The following is a 20,423-nucleotide window of genomic DNA, read 5'->3' as shown; positions in this document are numbered from 1 at the left end:
AAACCCAAAATGCTGCATACTGTTTTTGTTGCAAACTCTCCCAGTCTAATGTTGCAGCCACGTTATGTTCTACAGGAACACAGGACTGGAAAAATCTGGCTAGAAATCTGGCATTCCATGAGAAGGCAGCAAATCACCAGAGAGAATTCCATTGGTGGAACGAGCTTGAAATGAGACTAAGGTTAAAGGCCACCATAGATGATCAGCATCAAGAGAAGATTGCATCAGAGTCTCTTTACTGGCAAAATGTTCTGAAAAGGCTCATTGCCATTGTGAAAATGCTTGCTACCCAAAACCTAGCACTGCGTGGCACTTCAAATTAGCTGTATGTGCCAAACAATGGAAGTGTCCTAAAATTGTGGAGCTGATGGCTGAGTTTGATGCTATGCTCCAGGAGCATCTAAGAAGATTCACCACCCAAGAAATGTACACACACCACTACATTGGAAAAACAATTCAAAATGAGATTATACAGTTACTGGCAACAAAAGTCAAACAGAAGATTGTGGCAGATCTGAAGTCAGCAAGATATTACTCTGTTATTCTGGACTGCACACCTGACATCAACCATATGGAACAAATGACTTTAATGGTGCATTTTGTAACAACAACCGAACCTAGTGAAAATGTCCCTGCAATGGTGGCTGTAAGAGAGCATTTTCTAGAATTTATTGACATTGATGATACTACAGGAGCTGTTCTGACAAATGTGCTTCTTAAAAAGCTGGAAAATACTTGAATTGCGATAGCTGACATGAGAGGTCAGGGCTAAGATAATGGTGCCAACATGAGAGGAAAGAACAGAGGAGTATAGACATGGATCCGAGAGTTAAACCCTCGAGCTTTTTTTGTTCCATGCAGTTCTCGTTCATTGAACTTGATGGTTCGTGATGCAGCATCAGCTTCTAGAGAGGCTGCTGAATTTTTTAATGTAATTCAAAGCATCTATGTATTTTTCTCTGCATCAACTCATTGATGGCAAATTTTGAAGCAACATCTGGGAACATCCTCTGACACTGAAACCACTGAGTGCCACACAATGGGAATGTCAAGTGGAGGCGATAAAGCCTATCAAACACCAGATTGGGAAGATAGATGATGCCATAGTTGCTGTTATGGAGGATAATGCTATGACTAGATCATCGGGGTCAATCAGTAGTGATCAGAGGCTCCATATCTAGTTGGCAGCTAGTATCAAGCAGAGTGCCCCAAGGGTCGGTCCTGTGGCCGGTTTTGTCAATATCTTCATTAATGATCTGGAAGATGGCGTGGATTGCACCCTCAGCAAGTTTGCAGATGATACTAAACTGGAAGGAGTGGTAGATACACTGGAGGTTAGGGATAGGATACAGAGGGACCTAGACAAGTTAGAGGATTGGGCCAAAAGAAATCTGATGAGGTTCTACAAGGACAAGTGCAGAGTCCTGCACTTAGGAAGGAAGAATCCCATGCACTGCTACAGACTAGGGACTGAGTGGCTAGGCAGCAGTTCTGCAGAAAAGGACCTAGGGGTTACAGTGGATGAAAAGCTGGATATGAGTCAACAGTGTGCCCTTGTTGCCAAGAAGGCTAATGGCATTTTGGACTGTATAAGTCGGAGCATTGCCAGCAGATCCAGGGACATGATCATTCCCCTCTGTTTGACATTGATGAATCCCCTGCTTTGAGCAGGGGGTTGAACTAGATGACCTCCTGAGGTCCCTTCCAACCCTGATATCCTATGAATCTATGACAGAAATTGTTTGTGGGAGAACAGTGGTAGAGGGAAATGGAATCACCAGAAACATACATAACTTCAAATTTCTGTGTGGCTTAGTGTTGTGGCACAACATACTGCTTGAAATAAATGTTGTAAGGAAGAGACTCCAAGATGTATATATCTGGAGTAATGGAACAACTGGACAAAGCAAAGTCATACCTACAGTCTTACCGGTCAGATGAGGGATTTTAAAACGTTCTGAAGAGTGCACAGAAGTTGGCAGAGGAACTTCACATTGAAGCTATTTTCCCACCCATTCAAGAATACAAGAGTCACCGAAGAAGAAGACATTTTGATTACAGGGCATGGGATAATTCCATAAAAGGCCCCAAACAACAATTCAAAGTTGAATTCTTTAACCAGGTGCTAGATTGTGCAGTACAGTCAACTGAAGAATGTTTCATGCAACTCAAGGAACACAGCAGTATATTTGGGATGTTGTATGATATTCCAAAACTCCTCACTATACCTGAAGACCAGCAATGCAGGGCACTAGAGACAGTGTTGATACATGCACGATATTGATGTGAGTGATTTAGGTGATGAACTGAAAGCCCTTTCAAGATACATATCAGCAGGATCAACTCCAAAGGCTGTTCTGGAATATAGGTGCACAAATAAGATGACCACCCTCTTTCCAAATGCTTTGGTTGCTCTGCGCATATTTCTAATGCTTCCTGTAACAGTTGCCAGTGGAGAAGGCAGCTTCTCCAAGCTGAAGTTAATAAAAACTTATCTACACTCCACAATGTCACAGGAGAGGCTGGTCGGTCTTGCAACTATCTCAATGGAGCATGAGCTGGGCCAGACTATGGACCTTCGGGAAGCAGTTCAAATCTTTGCAACCAAGAAGGCACAGAAAGCACCACTTTGATTATTCAAACAGATAAAAATGCCAGTGTTTACTATGCAGACAAGAAAAGTTACATTTGCTGTTCAGGCATTTGAAAGTTAAGTGTTACTTAAAATTTTTGAACAAGGCATTTTAAGTTGTTAGTTCTCCTTTATTGGGGTAGGTAGCACAGCAGTACCATGAGAGGAGTAAAACAGGAAGAGGGAAGAATTGAGACCTTTCAAAGTTTTGGCCCAAGCGAGGGGATATGAGACCATCATTTGAGCTCCCCGCCTCAGGTGCCAAAATGTTGTGGGCCGACCCCGGCTGCAGGGAGCTGCGGAGTGCACTATTGCTGGTGGTTCCCAGATGGAGGAATTGTGGAGCTATGGTCCTACCTTCTGGCAGAGCAAGTAACAGTTGGGGATAGAGCTTGTGACAGGTGTGCAGGGATGCGTCCCTATTACCTAACTAGGTTCTTGTGTCATGCCCATTAACAATTCCCGGCACACCCCAGTGCTGGTACAAGTATTAAGTCTTTGAAGCTTCCAGGCAGCATCACTCCCCTCTCCGGTTCATCTTGGCTGCAAGAGAGCCATAACTGAGAGCCCCACATCTGGAATGCTTTCTTTCCTCTCCAGTATAAATGTGACTCATTTGACAACTGAGTATTAGGCCTCAAATGAAGTCTCTTAACATATATCACAATATCTGGTAAAGCCACAGCTCTTGATGGCCCTTCAGTTTGAAATTTAAGGGACATATTCTGCCCGCGCATACATGCATGCGGCTCCTGTGGATGCTCATCAGAGGAGACAACTTGGCTTTCAAATATGCAATATTCCAGGAAAAGAACAAAAAAACTCCCAAGTTATATAACACTCAGCGTTTCAATCAAATAGAGTTTGATTAACTTTGTGTTTCAGTTCACACACTTTGCATCTTTCACTTTCCAATTTTGGCTGAATTTTTTGCTTTTTGTTTTAGGGTTTGTATGAAACCAAATCACCCAAAATTTCAACCATATGGGTGTGTAAAACAAACAAAACCAGTTTCATTTATTGCCTCCAGAATCTGCCTCTTCTCCCAGCTCTCAGGGAACAGGCCACAGACCAGGAAAACACTTTTTTATTAATTTTGATACGACTTAAAAATAAGCAAATCAATATTAGCTTTAGAGCCTCCCAGGTTGATATTGCACTGGTCATAAATAGGTTATAGTTTTACTGTATAATGAGCCACCACCTACCTGGAAAACACTGCATGAGTAAGTTATATAAAGAGAAGTGGCAGTAAAGAGGCTTATGTGAAGTTCTTTTTCCAAGTCTGCCAACAAGTGGACATATTTCCCTTCTCTGACCCGATTCATTAGTGGGAATGAGGTGCAATCACGTGGTGTGACGCTGGCAAAATTGCCACCGATCTGAAATCCATGGATCCCCATTCAGCTGTGCAGAGATCCCTTCCTCCCCCTTGATCTTCTGATAGCCACATGAGCCCAAAGCAGCAGGAAGTCAGGACATAGCCATCTGTCACAGCATATTCTCTACCTTCTCTGAAGGGGGAGTCACAAAACACGCAGGAGGGCTATTGCTGGTTCAGTGAAGTGCTAAGCTCTACGGTGGTTCTTTGACATTCTCATGGGGAAGCATGCCACCTACCGCTACTCACCTTGAGCTTCTGGTCATGTCCACTTCCTCGGCAAATTGCTGTGATGGGAAAATAGATACATAGAGGTGGGCTGGAGAAGCGCCTATCACCTTCCTCCTCCTCCCCCACGGGATCTTTTACACTAACTTGCACAGCTGGGGGCAACATGAAGGAAGCAGAGGAGCCTGAGTCTGGAAATGAATAAACTCTTTACTAGAGTTGTGTGAATTCTATTAATTATTATAGTTCAGATTAAAAATAGTGACTAGTGATTTTAAGTGCTGACCTTGAGATGCCTTATCTTTAGGAAGTTCTAAGCAACCACTCCCTGAAAATCAGATCACTTTTAAAGTGGTTCAGCATGGGCACCAAGAATTTATTCCTCACTTTTGAAAAACATGGTATCATGTACAGCAGTAGCAACAAAGGGCACCAATCAAGGATCAGGTGCTGTACAAAGAAGTGTATTAAAAACAGTTGCCACCCCCAGAATGCTCACAGGGAGTGTTACAAGGAGTCTTCATTCTTTCAAAAGGTCCTTCATTTGATTTAATGTTGTAATAGATTATTTTGTATACCATTAGGATTCTGAGGTCCATGCAGGTTGTGATTTGTGTCTTTGACATGGTCACACTGACCACCATAACCTTCAGATATTTGAAATTATTACGTTCAAAGTGGTGAGACTTGTGATACTGGCCTACTTACTTTACTTTAAAAGGGATATGATGGGTAGCCTACGCTTATTAGTTACAGTTAGAGGTTCTCTTTTTAAAAAAAGTTTTATATATTTCTATTAATGTTTTGATAGAAACCAAAATAAAAGATAAGAGGTTTTAATTTAAACATTCCCCTCTGTGTTTGCAGCAAGATGCTGGTGCATGGGAACAAGAAAAAGAAAATTTTCAGTGTCCAAACTGAATTATGTGTCAAATGAAAGACTGTAAAGAAAAGGGGAAAAACAAATTAGGTTTTTAAAATTTCGTCAGTTTTCATAAACTGAAAGTGTGCTTAACACAAGAATGGCCATGTTAAATCAGATCAGTGGTCCATCTCGCCCAATATCCTGTCTTCCAATAGTGGCCAATGCTAAGTGCTTCAGAGGGAATGAACAGAACAGGGCAATTATCAAATGGCGCATCTCCTGTCATGCAGTCCCAGCTTTTAGCATTCAGATGTTTAAGGATGCCCAGGCCATGGGTTTGCATCATGCCCATCTTGGCTAATAGCCTTTGATGGACCTATCCTCCATGAATTATCTAATTCTTTTTTGAATGTAGTTATCCTTTTGGCCTTCACAACATCTCCTGCCAACGAGTTCCACAGGCTGACTGTATGTTGTCTGCAGCCCAATCATGTCTGTCACTTGCTGGGGTGCACTGGTGGGGCAGGAGAAGGAACTCCTTATGCCTTCAACTCCCTCCTCAGAAGTTCATCTGTGCGGGTGAGGCCATTATTACACCTATAACTGCTCATGCTCTCAACTTACTGAAAATGTTTTTTCCTTTCAACAGAATCTGGGAACTAAACTCCTGGTGATGATAAAACCCTGTGAACAAGTTAATTAATCACAAGGACAATGCACTAGAATAAATATTAATATACTTCATGCTACAGTAGTTAAAAGGAACTAAGGAAAAATTTCTGCTATTGAACATGTCACTGCCCTTCTTCCTAACTAAGAGGCTAAAAAGAGGTAATATTTCATGAAAGACTATTCTTTGCTTAATAATAGGGTCTTTTAAGTGGTGCCCCCTGTCACTCTTAGAGCAAGTAGTGATAACCCAGAAAATCAGCACAGTTCTATTTTCTAGCAGATGCAGTCTAGCTGTGATATTTTTGTGATCTGTTTTATAATATGAACAAAATGAACTGTCTATTGTTGGCTCTTACGTATAAGGGAAGCATTATAAATTAGGAATTTCTTTGGTACCATGAGCCAGAGGGATAATGCAGTATACCAATGGCTATGCTGCCAACTCCTCTCACCTTTTTCAGTAGGTTTGTAATATTTGGTATCTTTTCTTAAAGCCCCACCCTTAAGAAAAGACAGAGAATCTCAGCTTTCATTTTAAAAAAATTCCTAGCCCTCCTGGTTGCAGAGAAAAGCTTGAAAAAGTGATCCTTAATAGGTCAACAACAGGAAGGCAAATAGAAAGAACCTATCATTTTCAAGCCACTTAGTTTTGTAGAGCCTGACTCATGATTTTTAGATGCTTGTGATTGGCAGTACTACAATTTTTATAAAAATAAAATAAAATTACATTATGATGACTAAGAAAGTGACAGGAAAAATGTAGGACATTCAGATTATTGGAAAAAAACAAACCTGTATCTTTATTTATTTAGAAAGCACATACAGCGATTTATGGGGAGGGAACAGAGATGCGAAACAGGTCGGCATACAAATTCCTTTCAAAAGATACGGTGAGACACTTCTCTGATTAGTTGTATATCAGTCTATATGAGCATTTAAACTGCTATACCTTCCCTAGTTAAAAAGAACCCCCCCCACAATTTCTGAAGAACAAGTTAAATGTCTATTTTCAGAAATTCCTCCATGGTCAGTTTTGTAGGCAGCAAGTTTTTTTTGTTTTGTTTTTTATTCCTGATGTTTCTCAAGAGGGTTTTTTTTGTTTGTTTTAAGCCATGGTTTCTTTCCTCAGTGTCCGCCTCTGATGACAAGTGAGGATACTTGTGAATGATGATCTCCCTTTAGTTCTTGACCTTTTCTTTAACTTCTTCTGATGCCTGAGTGAAATCCCGAGCTCCTCCATTATAGCGTTAAAAGAAAGACACTAGAGAAATGTGGAAAAAGTGTTTATCATTTAATGAACATAAATTTCAGTCTTAAATTCTGCAAAACTTAGGGTTTAGGTTTCTATAAACACAGGCTTTAAGGCCTGATTCCCAGAACTCATGAAGTCCATGAGTCTCTTCATTGGAGTTAAACAGTCTGTGGAGTAGGGCCATATTGCACAGTGGATGGGATTTTCAAAAGCTCTGGGCACTGACCCAATCCTGCTCCCTTTGAAAATTAATTTAACATTTATTTCAATGGAAGCAGAGTCAGGCCACAGCTGTGAAGTTTTGAAAATCCTACCTAAACACGTTTATGCCTTCCATGGTGCCTTCAGATTATGAAACTTACCTTTCCTTGGAAAACTGTACTCATGCTAATCTTGAAAAACACTAGTGCTAAAGAGAACAAATACAACTTCTTTTGATGATTATTTGATTTCTCCGCCCCCACCCATGAAATTAATGAATCTACAAATAAAGCATTTTCCAATGCTCTTTCTACAGAGAAATGTTTTAAAAGTGTTTTTCTCTATGTGTCCAGGAAAGGGGAAATTACATTAGAGTGAAATAGTTGGAAAATTGTGAAATGGTTTAGAAAGTGACATGCCATTTGGCTACAGGATTCATGAAGATGCGTTTTGGGGGTGGGGAATAACATAAAACGGACAGCTAAAATAACTCTATGTGGTATGAAAATGTATATAGCTTCAGATGGAAACATTTGTGATGTACAACTAATATAACGACTTAAAAAATCAGGTGATAAGTGTGATTAAAATGTACTTTTTTTGACCACCTCACCAGTACCCAGCCCACTAGTCCATCCCTTATTTTTAACATTCCAAACCCCTCTGAGGAGTTTTAAGAGATGCTTTTTTAAACAGCCCGTAGAAATGTTTCCTATTTCTCAAACATGGATTTTCCCCTAAAATTACACTGCTGGAAGATTGGGCTTTCTTCAGTCCTTGACCAGTAACAAGTCAATTCTAATATGTCAAAGCCCTGCAGAGCTAAATAGGAAATATTTGTTCTAGGGGAAAGAGAGAAATCCAAGCTTCCCTACCAGCTTCGAGTCCCAAGAATGACTCTAAAATGTGAAGTATGGCATTATGTTTAGGACTGTCAATTAATAGCAGTTAGCGTCACACTGTTAAACAATAGAATACTAACTGAACTCTATTAAATATTTTTGAATGTTTTTCTACATTTTCAAATATATTGATTTCAATTACAACACAGAATGCAAAGTGTATAGTGCTCACTTTATATTTTTATTACAAATATTTGCTCTGTAAAAAGATAAACAAAATAAATAGTATTTAATAATACTGAATAAATTTGGTATTCTATTATTGGCTAACAGTGTGATTAAAACTGAGATTAATCGCAATTCATTTTTTAAATAGTTTGACAGCCCTATTTATGTTAGATGTTAACTCAGGCAGAAAAGTGATTTATCAAGGCTGCTGAGGGAGAGATTAGAACTGAGGAATTCTAGACTTCCAGTACCATGTCAGGTCCACTATTAATCATGCCCTCCTTTATCTGAATAGTGCCTAGCACTGATTCTGCAAGCTGGTGTGCACACAGCTCCAGTCAGAGATTGGGGCATTACTATGAATGCTTCTTCAGTGTACGTGCATATATTGTATGTACTCCATACAATGTGGTATATACTGTGGTGTACCAGGTGAGAGTTTATTTGAGCAATATGTTGCACACAGACCTTGTATGACCCTAGATTATTTAATGTACACTTTCTTTGGCTTGGGCAACTCTAGTTGGGGCAGGGAGGTTCTGAACTAAGATACACAACTTCAGCTACGTTATTCGCATAGCTGAAGTCGAAGTATCCGAGTTCGACTTACCTGGCCGTCCTCACGGCGACGAGTTGATTGCTGCGGCTCCCTGTTGACTCCACTTACTCCTCCTGCCAAGGTGGAGTACGGGCATTGATTCGGGGATTGATTTATGGCATCCAGACGAGACGTGATAAATCGATCCCCAATACATCAAACACTACCTGCTGATCCGGCGGGTAGTATAGACGTACCCTTTGAGAGGCTTCATTTTTGTTCATCTTATAAAACACTGAATGCCTTAAGTATATAATAATTAAATGGTTATTAACTCATGACTGACTTAAAATGTAATTGATATGGGCAAGAAAAACATAGTGCTTTCTTCAAATTATTTTCTAGTAGATCAGCCCTTGGTAATAGTCAGGACTTCACTGCTGTAATTATCATTTTACATAGAGCTTTTTGGTGACACTATTTAGGAATTTCTGGTGCTAAGCATTAGTTTGAACCAGTGATATTTGATAGATCCCTGGGCCCTTTGGCAGTAGTTGCGGAAGCAGGTGTCATCCTGCTGTTGAAGTTACTTTTAAATGGAATGAGCAAAGCCTTTTCAGAGAATGTCACCACTGATTTCTGCAGCTGATAAAAATATATGCATCAATCCACTGGCTCTAATGCGTGGTTACTCCCGCTACATTACTTTAATTGTGATTGGATTTTCTTTTAAATCTGGATATTTAGGATGAGCCAAGAATTCCATGGTGATTGAGCAAGGGACTATATCAATCATTAGACTATCTACTTTTTATATAACTGTAATGCAGCGTCTGATACTAATCATTGTTTGTTGTGTGTGTTATAGATGTGAATTTCTGCAAGATGTGCATAGGGATAACTCCTATAGTCAGAATAATATCTTCTACTGGCATGTTAATGTTTACATCTAGGTTTTTCCCAGACTTATTCAGATTATCCAGATCATACTGTACTCATTACATTGTTTATCGTTTGATATCAAGAAACTTAATCCCACAAAGAATATGTCATATTTAGGCAGAGATGTTTGTCACTTCATTGATACTTGAAGTCTTAAACATTTAAATACCTGTTGAATAAACTACATGGAGCTGTTCTAGCACCTAAAAAGCTTTAAACGGCCCTCAGTCTGTTCTGTTTGTAAACTTTGTCTTTTTATTTTTAGTAACAATTGATGCTGGTTATCCAAGTCTGTGTCTTTGTGTGTTTAGATCTTGCATTTCAGAAGTAAACTTCTGCCATCTTGTTCATTATTAAACATTTTACTTTATCACCAGTTTCAACAGTTAGTTATTGGTTTAAAGGTCTGTTGCTGGTCTTGGTTTTAAATTTGGTTTTATCTATAAATACTTTATCATATTTACAAGAAGTACATATTGGGGCCCTGGCTTAATCCCAAATGTCTTTGTCCCACAGAAAATATCCACAGCCATACAAGCAATTCAGCATGCAGATTTGGGCTGACCCATTCAGAAGAGAGGTTAATCAGCCAAAAGCAAACACATACTAGAATCTTCTGTTATATACAAGGCACAATTTGGGAAACGAGAAGGAGGAAAGCTTATATGACAACTTCCTGACTCCTACACACCACAGCTCACAATGCTGTATCTATTGGAAACACATGAGTTGTTGTAGCCGTAGGGTTGGATTTAAATCTATGTCGTGTGAGAATTAACCAGCTACAAAAGTTGTTTTGGTTTAGCAGAGTCCTATAATAATGAGGTGAATGGAAAAATAAGACTGGGAACCTACACTGATCCTTTTAAAGGAATATTGAAAAGGTTTGTAGGCTCCGACTTCGATCTATGGCATATCTGTGTCTGTCTGCAAAGTCCTGCCACCTTTTAGAAAACAGAGTGGAGGAGGTGGTGGGTCTTTATAAATAGTTTTAAAAGGCCTTGAGATGAAGGGTTCTGTACTGCTTCTCCTTCCTCCCTCCCCATTTCCATGCACTTTAGGAAGTTCTGAAGTGCAACTGGAGAAGATTCCTTGAACTTTCAGTGTTCTAGTAAATAATTTATTAGAAGAATGCCATACAAAATCCTCTATGAGCCCCATGAAACATATCCCAAAGCACTGCTTATCTTCAAACGTGTACACAGATCACACTTCACTGCTTCTAAAGTGACCTAGGCCCAGTATCAATATGAAGCACTTAAAATTGCTCTCTTTCTAGTTTGTCTCATGCAAAGTGGAGATGAGGAAGCAGGACAGATGTTCAGAAATCAGAATTGCCCTGAACTTTTCAGATGAGGAGACAAACCTGCGTCAGCATTACAGAACAACTGTAAGCCAAGCCAGCATGCATGTGACAGAAGAAAAAACGATGGTAAGGAAACACATTCCATTATCAAGCTGCTAAAGGACCTTTATGAAAAACTAATGTATATGAAATATCATATCATTCTTTTAAAAGGGCATTGTAAAGTTAAAATTCCATTTAAAATCATCTTCTTGAGGTATTCAAACTGAAATTTTTTAAAGAGCTTTAAAAATTGTTCTAATGCTGTCAACTGCTTAGAGTTAGTTGAGGGTGAATGTTGAAGACAGACCCATAAATTTCATTTTTGCTTATAGTGTGCTTCACTTGCTGGTTCTGTTGGGATGCTGCAGTATTTGGCTTTCAAACACTGCATGGGAACATTATTCCTTTAAAATATATTGGTTGAGGCCTAACTAAACCAGAGAATTGGTCTCTTCACTGTATAACGGGCATAGCAGCAGATCCATCACCTGGTCAGGTCTCCCAAATCTTTCCTCCGCTCCCATCTCAAAACAGTGAAAACTTTGTTGGACTTTGGGGTAGCTACTTCATTGGGCAGGGATTTTAAAAAAATGTAATAGAGACTAGACTAAGGAAAACAGGGAACTGTAATTCTTGACTCAATATGCCACACATGAATCTTTGAAGCCAGTCTGCTTGTGGTTTCAGTCTATTCAGAAGACTTTATACTGAACTTCATAAATACCTAAGGAGAAAGACCTTAATCTAGAGGTGCTGTGTCACACCTGAGAATTATGAAAATTCTTCACTTATAGGACAAATTTATCCTGGCAGAATATATGACAAGAATCCAGCTCAGAGTTTAGTAATAGAGAAAGAAGAGCAGAATCAGGATTTCCCTTCTGTGAGCCACAGTAGCCATGTTTTTATCGTAACACATAGATGGAACAGTGGCAAATGCTTAATATTGAGGGGGAGGAGTACTTTGCCTTGTGTCTAATATACTGGAGGAAAATGTTTCAAAGAAGTTCTTTCTTGTGAAAATATCACTGCTGTAGTGAATTCAAAGTCTGCTTGAGTACTCCGCCACTAAGAGCTAATTATACAAGCTATTCTAAACTGTGCATCAGATTTTTAGAAAGCATGGTTCTGCACTGAAAGTGACTATAAAAATGGACATTTCATGTTTGTTTTCTCAATTTTCAGCTGGTAAGAAAAAAGATGGTTTCTCTGATTGCCAGCCCCACAAACCAGCTGAAGGCTAGTGGGATAACTGAGAGTAAAATCTGACCTGTGTATCTTGCAGAACTAGTGTAAATGCACGAGAAGGACTGAGCTCCTATTGATTTTTAAAGCAGAGGGTCAAGTTGCTGAGCTAGCAGTTTGGGGGAAAATCCTTCTTGAAAATTTGACGTAGATGTTTCTGAGAAATGATAAAATGCTATTTGTATGCAGTCACTTCTCAGAGTGGAATTAAACTTCAGAGATGTGAAGGGTTTTATTAATTATTTCTGTAATCTCTACCAGTTCCACACCTTTCTGGTTTTGTACCACACTTGCTCTGAGTACACAGATTTGTTTATACAACTCACAAAACATTAAGCATGTGCAGAGTCTAAGTCATGCATGAAAGGACTCTAAATGTCTCATGATACTTATTAATAATTTTAGAGACTGATATCTGCATATTTTCAAGTTGCCTTTTAGATAATTACATTTATAATCTGAGGAACAGGTCGCTTGTTTCATCATAATAACCACAATAACCATGTTATAGAAAAGTGTAATTGCAGCACATTTTGAAGCCTTTGCAGAATATGTTCATGTTCATAAATAATATGTAAAATATAATTATCTAGTTAAGTAAGAGTAGTTTTTGGACATAGTCCTCTTAACACAAAAAGTAGTAAATAAAGATAACACTTGCAGTTTGATACGCTACAGCATTCATTTTTAAAATATGTAAAAAAAATGGTTGTAGTGCCTAGAACCTCCAGTCATAGACCACGGCCCATTGTGCTAGGCATTGTGCAAACACAGAAAGAAAAGATGGCCGCCGCCCCAAAGACCTTACAATCTGTGTGGACAAAACATTTAAGAACCTGGTCATCAATTGGTTCAGTTTGTTGATCTGCCACAGACTTCCTGTGTGACCTCGGATGACCCATTTAATCCCTCTAGGCCAGGGGTAGGCAACCTATGGCATGCGTGCCAAAGACGGCATGCAAGCTGATTTTCATTGACACTCACACTGCCTGGGTCCTGGCCACCGGTCTGGGGGGCTCTGCATTTTAATTTAATTTTAAATGAAGCTTCTTAAACATTTTAAAAACCTTATTTATTTTGCATACAACAATAGTTTAGTTACATATTATAGACTTATAGAAAGAGACCTTCTAAAAATGTTAAAATGAATTATGGTACGTGAAACCTTAAATCAGAGTGAATAAATGAAGACTTGGCACAGCACTTCTGGATGGTTGCCGACCCCTGTTCTAGGCCTTAGCTTTTCCATCTGTAAAAGGAGATGGTGATGATTTTTGTCTCCCCACCCTTAGTCCTTTTCTCGATGTAGAATGCAAGTTGTTTAGGCCAGGGACTCTCTCTAAGTGTATGCACAAGGGAGCCCTGAACTCTAGTCACCAACATAATACAAATAAATTTAGTAAAATTACTAAATGCCCTTAACTTCCATTAACCTCAATAGGAGTTGAGAGTGCATAGCTCCTCTCTGGAGGCACTGAGCACCTGGCAGGATCGGGTACCTTCTCTAAAAATGTACTTTCTACTAGAGCTCAAGTGATTGTCCCATTTTTCACATGAACAGATGCTGGTATAATTTTTGAATGGCAAGTTTTTTAACAAATCTTTGTGGCTAGATATGAAATTCCATTTAAAAACAAGATAATTGTTTCATGATTGTCCCCAGAGGCAAGCTAAATCTACTATGCTGTTTGGCACAGTAAGACAAGAAGTAGGGAGCATTGTTATTAAGACTGACTCTTTTTTTCTCTAGCTTCTCTCAAAGATGTGACAGTGCTCATCTAAAAACTGAAGAAAACAAAGTCACGCCACACAATGTCCATCCAAAGTTCAATGGAGATTAAGGGACTGGTGAATGGGAAACTGAGGGGGACAATGTTTAGGATAATAAGCATATTAGTCATTGTCCTTCTTCTTTGAGAGCTCAGAGGAGCTGGATTTGATTGACTTTAAAGTTCTTTCCCCACTAGGGAAATCACATGCTTAAATGCTTTGTTGAATTGGGACTAGAGTGCCTAATTCTCTCTCTGTGATTAGATCTTGGTTTGTAAGCGCACACATTTTGCAAGGACTTATGGATCAAAGGTCTGTGGGCCTTAGCCGACAAATTTTGTTACCAGGTGAAGTATTAACTATCATGAGTAATTCCATCGTAATCAGGATAACTTTATCCAGGGTCTTAAGTGGGATGGACACAAACTGACATGCTTATATTGTAAAGAGTACTTTCTTGGTCAGAAAAACACAGATTGTTTTTAAGATCCAATAGAAGAACCAGGGAAATCACTAAGATTGTTAAAAGGGTAAATAAAATTGGCCAATAGACAATAATGCAAAATGGAAACAAAATGAACAGAAACTCCTGTCACTGCATATAGAAGACCGTGTTTTCTTGTCTCGGTATTCAGGTCAGGTAGAAAGCAGATAGAAGAAATCAGAACAGGGATGAGTGGGAGTGTGTTAAGGGAGACTAGAGCATCTGGAGCACTTCACCTACTTAGTGTGAAGAAGTCAATCAGCAAGAAGTGTTTTATTGCAATAGAGCTCAGACATGGTCCCTCCAAAAAAAAAAGGGATCATTAACTTGCTACATCTTGTGTTGCAAGGGTAAACTGTAGTGTACAAAGAAACCATACCAACAGATTAAAAAAACTTAAGTACCCATAGCAGACAAAGATGATCAGTGCAAATGAGTTATAATGGTCAGGACGCTGTACCAAAGAGACAGATGAGAATGATGTGTGGGAAATGAAATAAGTGAAATTACAGGATCAGATGGGGTATAATCAGATCTGGATAAAAAGTAACTGGGCTTATTTAGAATAAAGGACAGTTTCTCATGGTTCATGACATTATTCTGATCCCAGATTTATATAAATATATATCTAAAACTACAGTCACAATAGTATTTCAGCATAGCTATTCAGACCAACTTCCTACACATAACTTTGTAGTAACTTGTGTATTTATTATGCAAAACAAATGCCAAGGATTTACAGTTCAACATGATTTGATATCCTGATTGGTGCTTTATACCATGAAAGAATTCTCCGTCTTATAATAAGTACAGTATGTCTGATCCTCCTTTCAGTTACACAGATGAACATCAAAATTAAATCTATGCCATTACACCGATGTAAAACTAATGTATACAAGAAGAAAACTAGATGTTCTATGAGGATGTATTCACTGAATAGTTTTTTTTAATGTTAATGGTTACCAGCTTAAAACCTAAGTGTGATTTTAGTGGTACAATAGTACAAGCTGCTTGGAGGTGTTGTATAATGAAATTTAAATGGATGAAATAAAATTAATTAAATATTTGACATTGGGAACAAAATGCTGTCAGCGAAAAATCACTGACTCTTTGCCATGAATGGGTCTTTCAGAGAGTTAATGGAATCCTGCAGATTGTTGATTTGTGAGGTTTCTAAATAACTGCATGGACTTTTTGCTAAATGCTCTGCTGAGACTAAAGAGTGAGTTCCTGCAAATCATTCTTTCAGCAAATGGCACTGCAAGGGAAAGATGGAAAAAAGGTAAATACATTTTTCTTACCTGAAAATGCTGAACTACCCAAAGTAATGACAAGAGGCTTATTCTCTATAGAGACTAATGCTTTTTTTAAATCTATTTTTTATTCGATGATATGCACCTAACTGCTCACATTCTCAGGACCCTGGAGATCCATCTGCTGCAGTAGCCAGGCTTTAAGGCTATTAATATGTGAGGCAATATTTTGATCACTGTCATGTACACTTTTTTAAGATGAATGCTTTCCATTGGACACACCTTTTTCCTTTACTGATTATACAGTGTGAATTGAGGGTTGTGTTCGAATCCCTCGCTCCTCTCGGATTAATTTGCCACAGTCTAACTCCGTAGATAAGGTGGTTCCAGAGGTGGAGTTGGATGGATGGGTTTGCTTACATTGTAGTCCATAAAAGAAACAAAAGGCCTTGCATGGAGAAAAAATAAATAAGTGAAATAACAAAAAATATGAAAATGAGAGTTCTAAATTAAAGATACTATTATGGAAACAGAAAAAGTCACAGATTATATGCAATTTATAGTCATAATGAAACTCTCTGTGTTCTTCTTATACCGTCATTTCCCATATATTCTGTGATAGTAATATGTGATATCGCCACTTTACTCTAATGCAGCTGAAGATTTTCATTATGATGAGACAGGCTACGGTCTATTGCATGTTGTTGTGATATAGTAGCAGGATTTTCACATAAACTGAACTTGTCACATAAGATTCACACTGGTACTCACCCAAATTATAAAGTGAATGAATACTCTTCTTGGGATACAATTTTTGGCCTATTAATTATGATTCCAGAAATAATAATGTCCTACACACTTATCCTGTTGTTGTTTTTCTTACCAACTTTAATCAGCTTCATTACCTTTGCTTTTTTATACAAAAATGATAGAAATGGAATAATGGATAAAACCTACTTGAGTCAAGAGCTGGAGAAAACCCTCTTTTCATTGTGTGTTTTTGAAACTGGTAATTAAGATTTTAAAAATTATAAGAAATTAACAATTATACAAGGTACATCAGTTCTCTTGGATTTATGCCTAAAATACCAAATGTTTGGCTTACTAAAGCCTTGATCCTGCAAATCGCTCGCCATAGAAAGGCCTCTGTGTCCATGTGAGGCACCATTGACTTTAGTGTGGGTCTGCTCAGGTGCAGGGATCTGCCTGCATGGAGCAGTTTAGAGTATTTTAGGCCTTGGTCCTGCAATAAGCCTATCCCTGTACCATGATGGCCAAACTAATGTGATGCCACTGACACTCTTATTGGCTCTAACTGATCCGCTGGATGCACCTAAGTGCCATACAGACAAATGAAGCCATGGTGCCTGCCTCCAATCTGATCCCAAGCCAAGTCCCGTAGAAGTGAAATGGGGGGCTGAGCAGGCCCTGGGAATCCACCTACAAAGACGAAATGGCAGAATCGGGGTCTCAGTAGAGAAGTGACAAGGGAAGACATAGGGACAAAGCAGGGATTACTGCGGACAGTAACTGTACTGTAGCTGGAGAATGGCAATGGTAATATTGTCTCTCTAAGGAGACCCTGTAGAGCAGAACAAATTATTTAGTATTTGTTGCAGGATCTGAGGGTGTGCTCAGTAGTACTACTCTCATCTTGTTTTGTTCTTAAACATATTTAGTGTGTGCTACATTCTATAATGAAAACAGAACAGTATTTCCTCAAACATTGCACAATCCATGTATCGGTTTACATCTGTTTATTTTCTTGGGTTTTTATATTGTTCATTACCCTTCAATGGAGTTAGTCCAGGGATCACTTTTAAGCCAGATCCTACTGTTCTGTGGCTCCCATCTTTCTATCAAGACTCCCCACTTTATGGCCTGCCCTTCCCTGTGGAACATGCAGACACCTGGCTTTGGAGGAATTCTTTGGAGTGAGTGAGAGAGAACTGCATTGGTGAGACAGACCAGCAGATTGCTGCCATTACAAAAGGGATGACGCTGAAGCTACAGAGAGAGCTGCAGTTTCCATTTTCATTCCTTTCCAAGTCTATTTGTTTGAAGTGTTAAGACCAAGCAACAACTGTTTCAGAAATTAACCACGCTCGAAATTTCTGCACAGTTATACTAAACAACGTTAATTGGATTGAGTGTGAGGTACTTCCCTCTTCTCATTTAATATATTTATGTGGCTTTAGTGCCAGAAATGCTTGGCAAAGATTCAACAGCACAAGAGCCTGAATAGACTCTTAATGGTACAGCCCTCCTGTGCCTTGGCAACCCCAAGCCCTAAAAAACAAACCAAAAACAAGCTGGCAATAGAGAACTCACCTGTTCAATATCGCTGTTTTTCCTGGATTTATATATAAATTCTCCAATGGCTACGAACACTGAAAGAACAAGTCCGGCAGCAAGCACTATAAAGATGCCCCCAATATTCTCAACTCCCAGAGCACTGGCCTCTTTGCTGTCCTCCTCAGGGCACCCATTGCCCCGCCACCACTTTTCTTTCATCATGTGCAGTTTCCCCTCCTCCTGTAGCTGGAGAATGGCAATGGTAATTTTGTCTCTATAAGGAGACCCTGTAGAGCAAGAACAAACCATTTAGTATTTGTTGCAGGGTTGGAGTGGGGAGGATGTGCAGTTGAGACAAAAGTGCACCCTTCTAGCAATACAAATTATTCCTGATAGAGTATAACCAAAACAGTGCTGTGCATGACTGCTCATGTTTGGATTTCTCTCTCATTCTCATAGGTGGATAGCATTAGCTAGTAAAATTTGCATTGGTGACTGAAAAAGAAAGGGATCTTTAAGTCTAGCTATTCATTTGGGAATGCATTAGCATTTCTGTGGATGCCTACCATGGACGGCTCCAGGCATCAGCACGGTAAGCATGTGCCTGGGGCGACAAGCTGTGAGGGGCGCTCTGCTGGTCCCTGTAAGGGGGGCAGGCAGGCTGCCTTCAGTGGTTTGCCTGCAGGACGTCTGCTGGTCCTGCGGTTTCGCTGGCAATTCAGCGGCAGGTTTGCTGAAGCCGCAGAACTGGAGGACCTCCCGCAGGCATGCCCCTGAAGGCAGCCTGCCTGCCGTGCTTGGGGTGACAAAATACCTAGAGCCGCCCCTGATGCCTACAATGGACTTTGGCTAAACCACTGCATTGCAGCAGATTTTCCCCTAAATTCCTTTCTGTGTCTGAGTATTTCACATGCTCCTAGACTCTCTACTTTTACATCTGTTCAATTTACTTCAATTTTTTTTACCACTGTATTTAAAACTCAGCACAATGTAAGAAAACACACAGTGAGTTAAATAAGTCCTGGCCTCAGTTATACCTTTGCATCCTTATTTTTGACAATTGAGCTGGATGGTTATGAGAGCTGAAGCTGGTCTTGTATTTTCTTTGCATTCTGCAAAGTTTTGCCAATATATAGGTGCCAATAGCAAAGTAATTGAGGCTTTTCTTTCTGTTATTTATTGCTTTCCCTCCACTGACACTACTAGTAACAACACACCAATGCATGCTATACTGTCAGAGTGGATGAGTATGCACGATGTCTGGCAAGCAAAGGGTTAAAACGGTGCCACCGCTGCCTCCACCTCCCCTCCAGAACAAAGTCACAGTGGAGCAATTAAGCTTAATAGACTAGCAGGAGCTAGCAGTGTGGACAGGACTAACTGGCAGCAAGCACAAAATTCTCCAGTCTGGAACTGGAATTTCAACGGTAGGAAGCTTTGTCTCCTAGGCTGGTCTACGCTACAGCTTATGTTGCCCTAACTACGGAAATGTCTACACATACATTTCAGTCCTCCTGACGTAACCGCCCTGCTATGCTGACTTCATAACTCCACCTCCCTGAACAGCGTAGAGTTGAGGTTGATGTAATTAGCTTGGCGCAGTCTCAGTGCAGACACTGCATTGCTTATGTCAACTGTTGCTGGCTTTCAGGAGCCTTCCCACGCTGACAGTACAATTGATACAAATGCTCCTGGTGAGGGGGGACACCGCTGACACAAAGAGCCAAGTGTAGACACACACAAGCAATGTAATTACTGTGGTGGCTGTGTGCCAAGATAAGCTAGGAAAACTTAATTTTGTAGTGTAGATATGGCCGTATTGTTAGAGAGTGGAAGAACTCCAGTGTGGTCAATCACTTAGTTGTGTGGCTAGTCATCGTATCTACTAGCTTAGCAATTAACAAGACAGCTGTCTAAGTAATGATTCCACAACTGTAAGTTTAGCTGCAGACTAAGATGGCTGCAATTTCCAACCCGATTAATGTAAACAACATTGAGTTCTTTAAAGCGGGGACTGTAGGTCAGATTTCCATAGGTGTTTAGACATGTAACGATGGGCATCTAGTGGAATTTTCAAAAGTGCCTAAGTGATTTGGAAAATCCCACTAGGAGCCTATCTACATCTTTAGGTGCCTAAATACCTGTGAAAATCTGTCCCCATGTGTCCATTCTCTCTAACATGCCATGTATCTTATGGTACTGTACACAAATGTATTAAAATAATTGTACTATGAATACAGTAAGACA

The 20,423-nt window shown here is 39.6% G+C and overlaps 1 protein-coding gene across 2 annotated transcripts in view; it reads right to left on the bottom strand.

Moving 5' to 3' along the window:
- Nucleotides 1-6,606: 6,606 nt before the first annotated feature.
- Nucleotides 6,607-20,423, bottom strand: part of GRIK1 (glutamate ionotropic receptor kainate type subunit 1) — a 246,962-nt gene continuing 233,145 nt past the window's right edge. The window contains exons 15-17 of one of the 2 annotated variants that reach the window (XM_030579316.1): nt 18,213-18,463; nt 16,164-16,329; nt 6,953-7,039 (exon numbers count right to left, since the gene is read on the bottom strand). In XM_030579316.1, the coding sequence (XP_030435176.1) occupies nt 16,180-16,329; nt 18,213-18,463 (401 nt within the window). In that variant the 3' untranslated portion in view covers nt 6,953-7,039; nt 16,164-16,179. Of the gene's footprint in view, nt 7,040-16,163; nt 16,330-18,212; nt 18,464-20,423 lie in introns of both variants that reach the window. The other variant, XM_030579306.1, reaches the window with a different exon arrangement.

This window comes from Gopherus evgoodei, chromosome 1, assembly GCF_007399415.2.
Source record: "Gopherus evgoodei ecotype Sinaloan lineage chromosome 1, rGopEvg1_v1.p, whole genome shotgun sequence".
Lineage (NCBI taxonomy): Eukaryota > Metazoa > Chordata > Testudines > Testudinidae > Gopherus > Gopherus evgoodei.
Note: the sequence above shows the minus strand (reverse complement) of the source record. Positions and strands in the feature narration are given on the sequence as shown.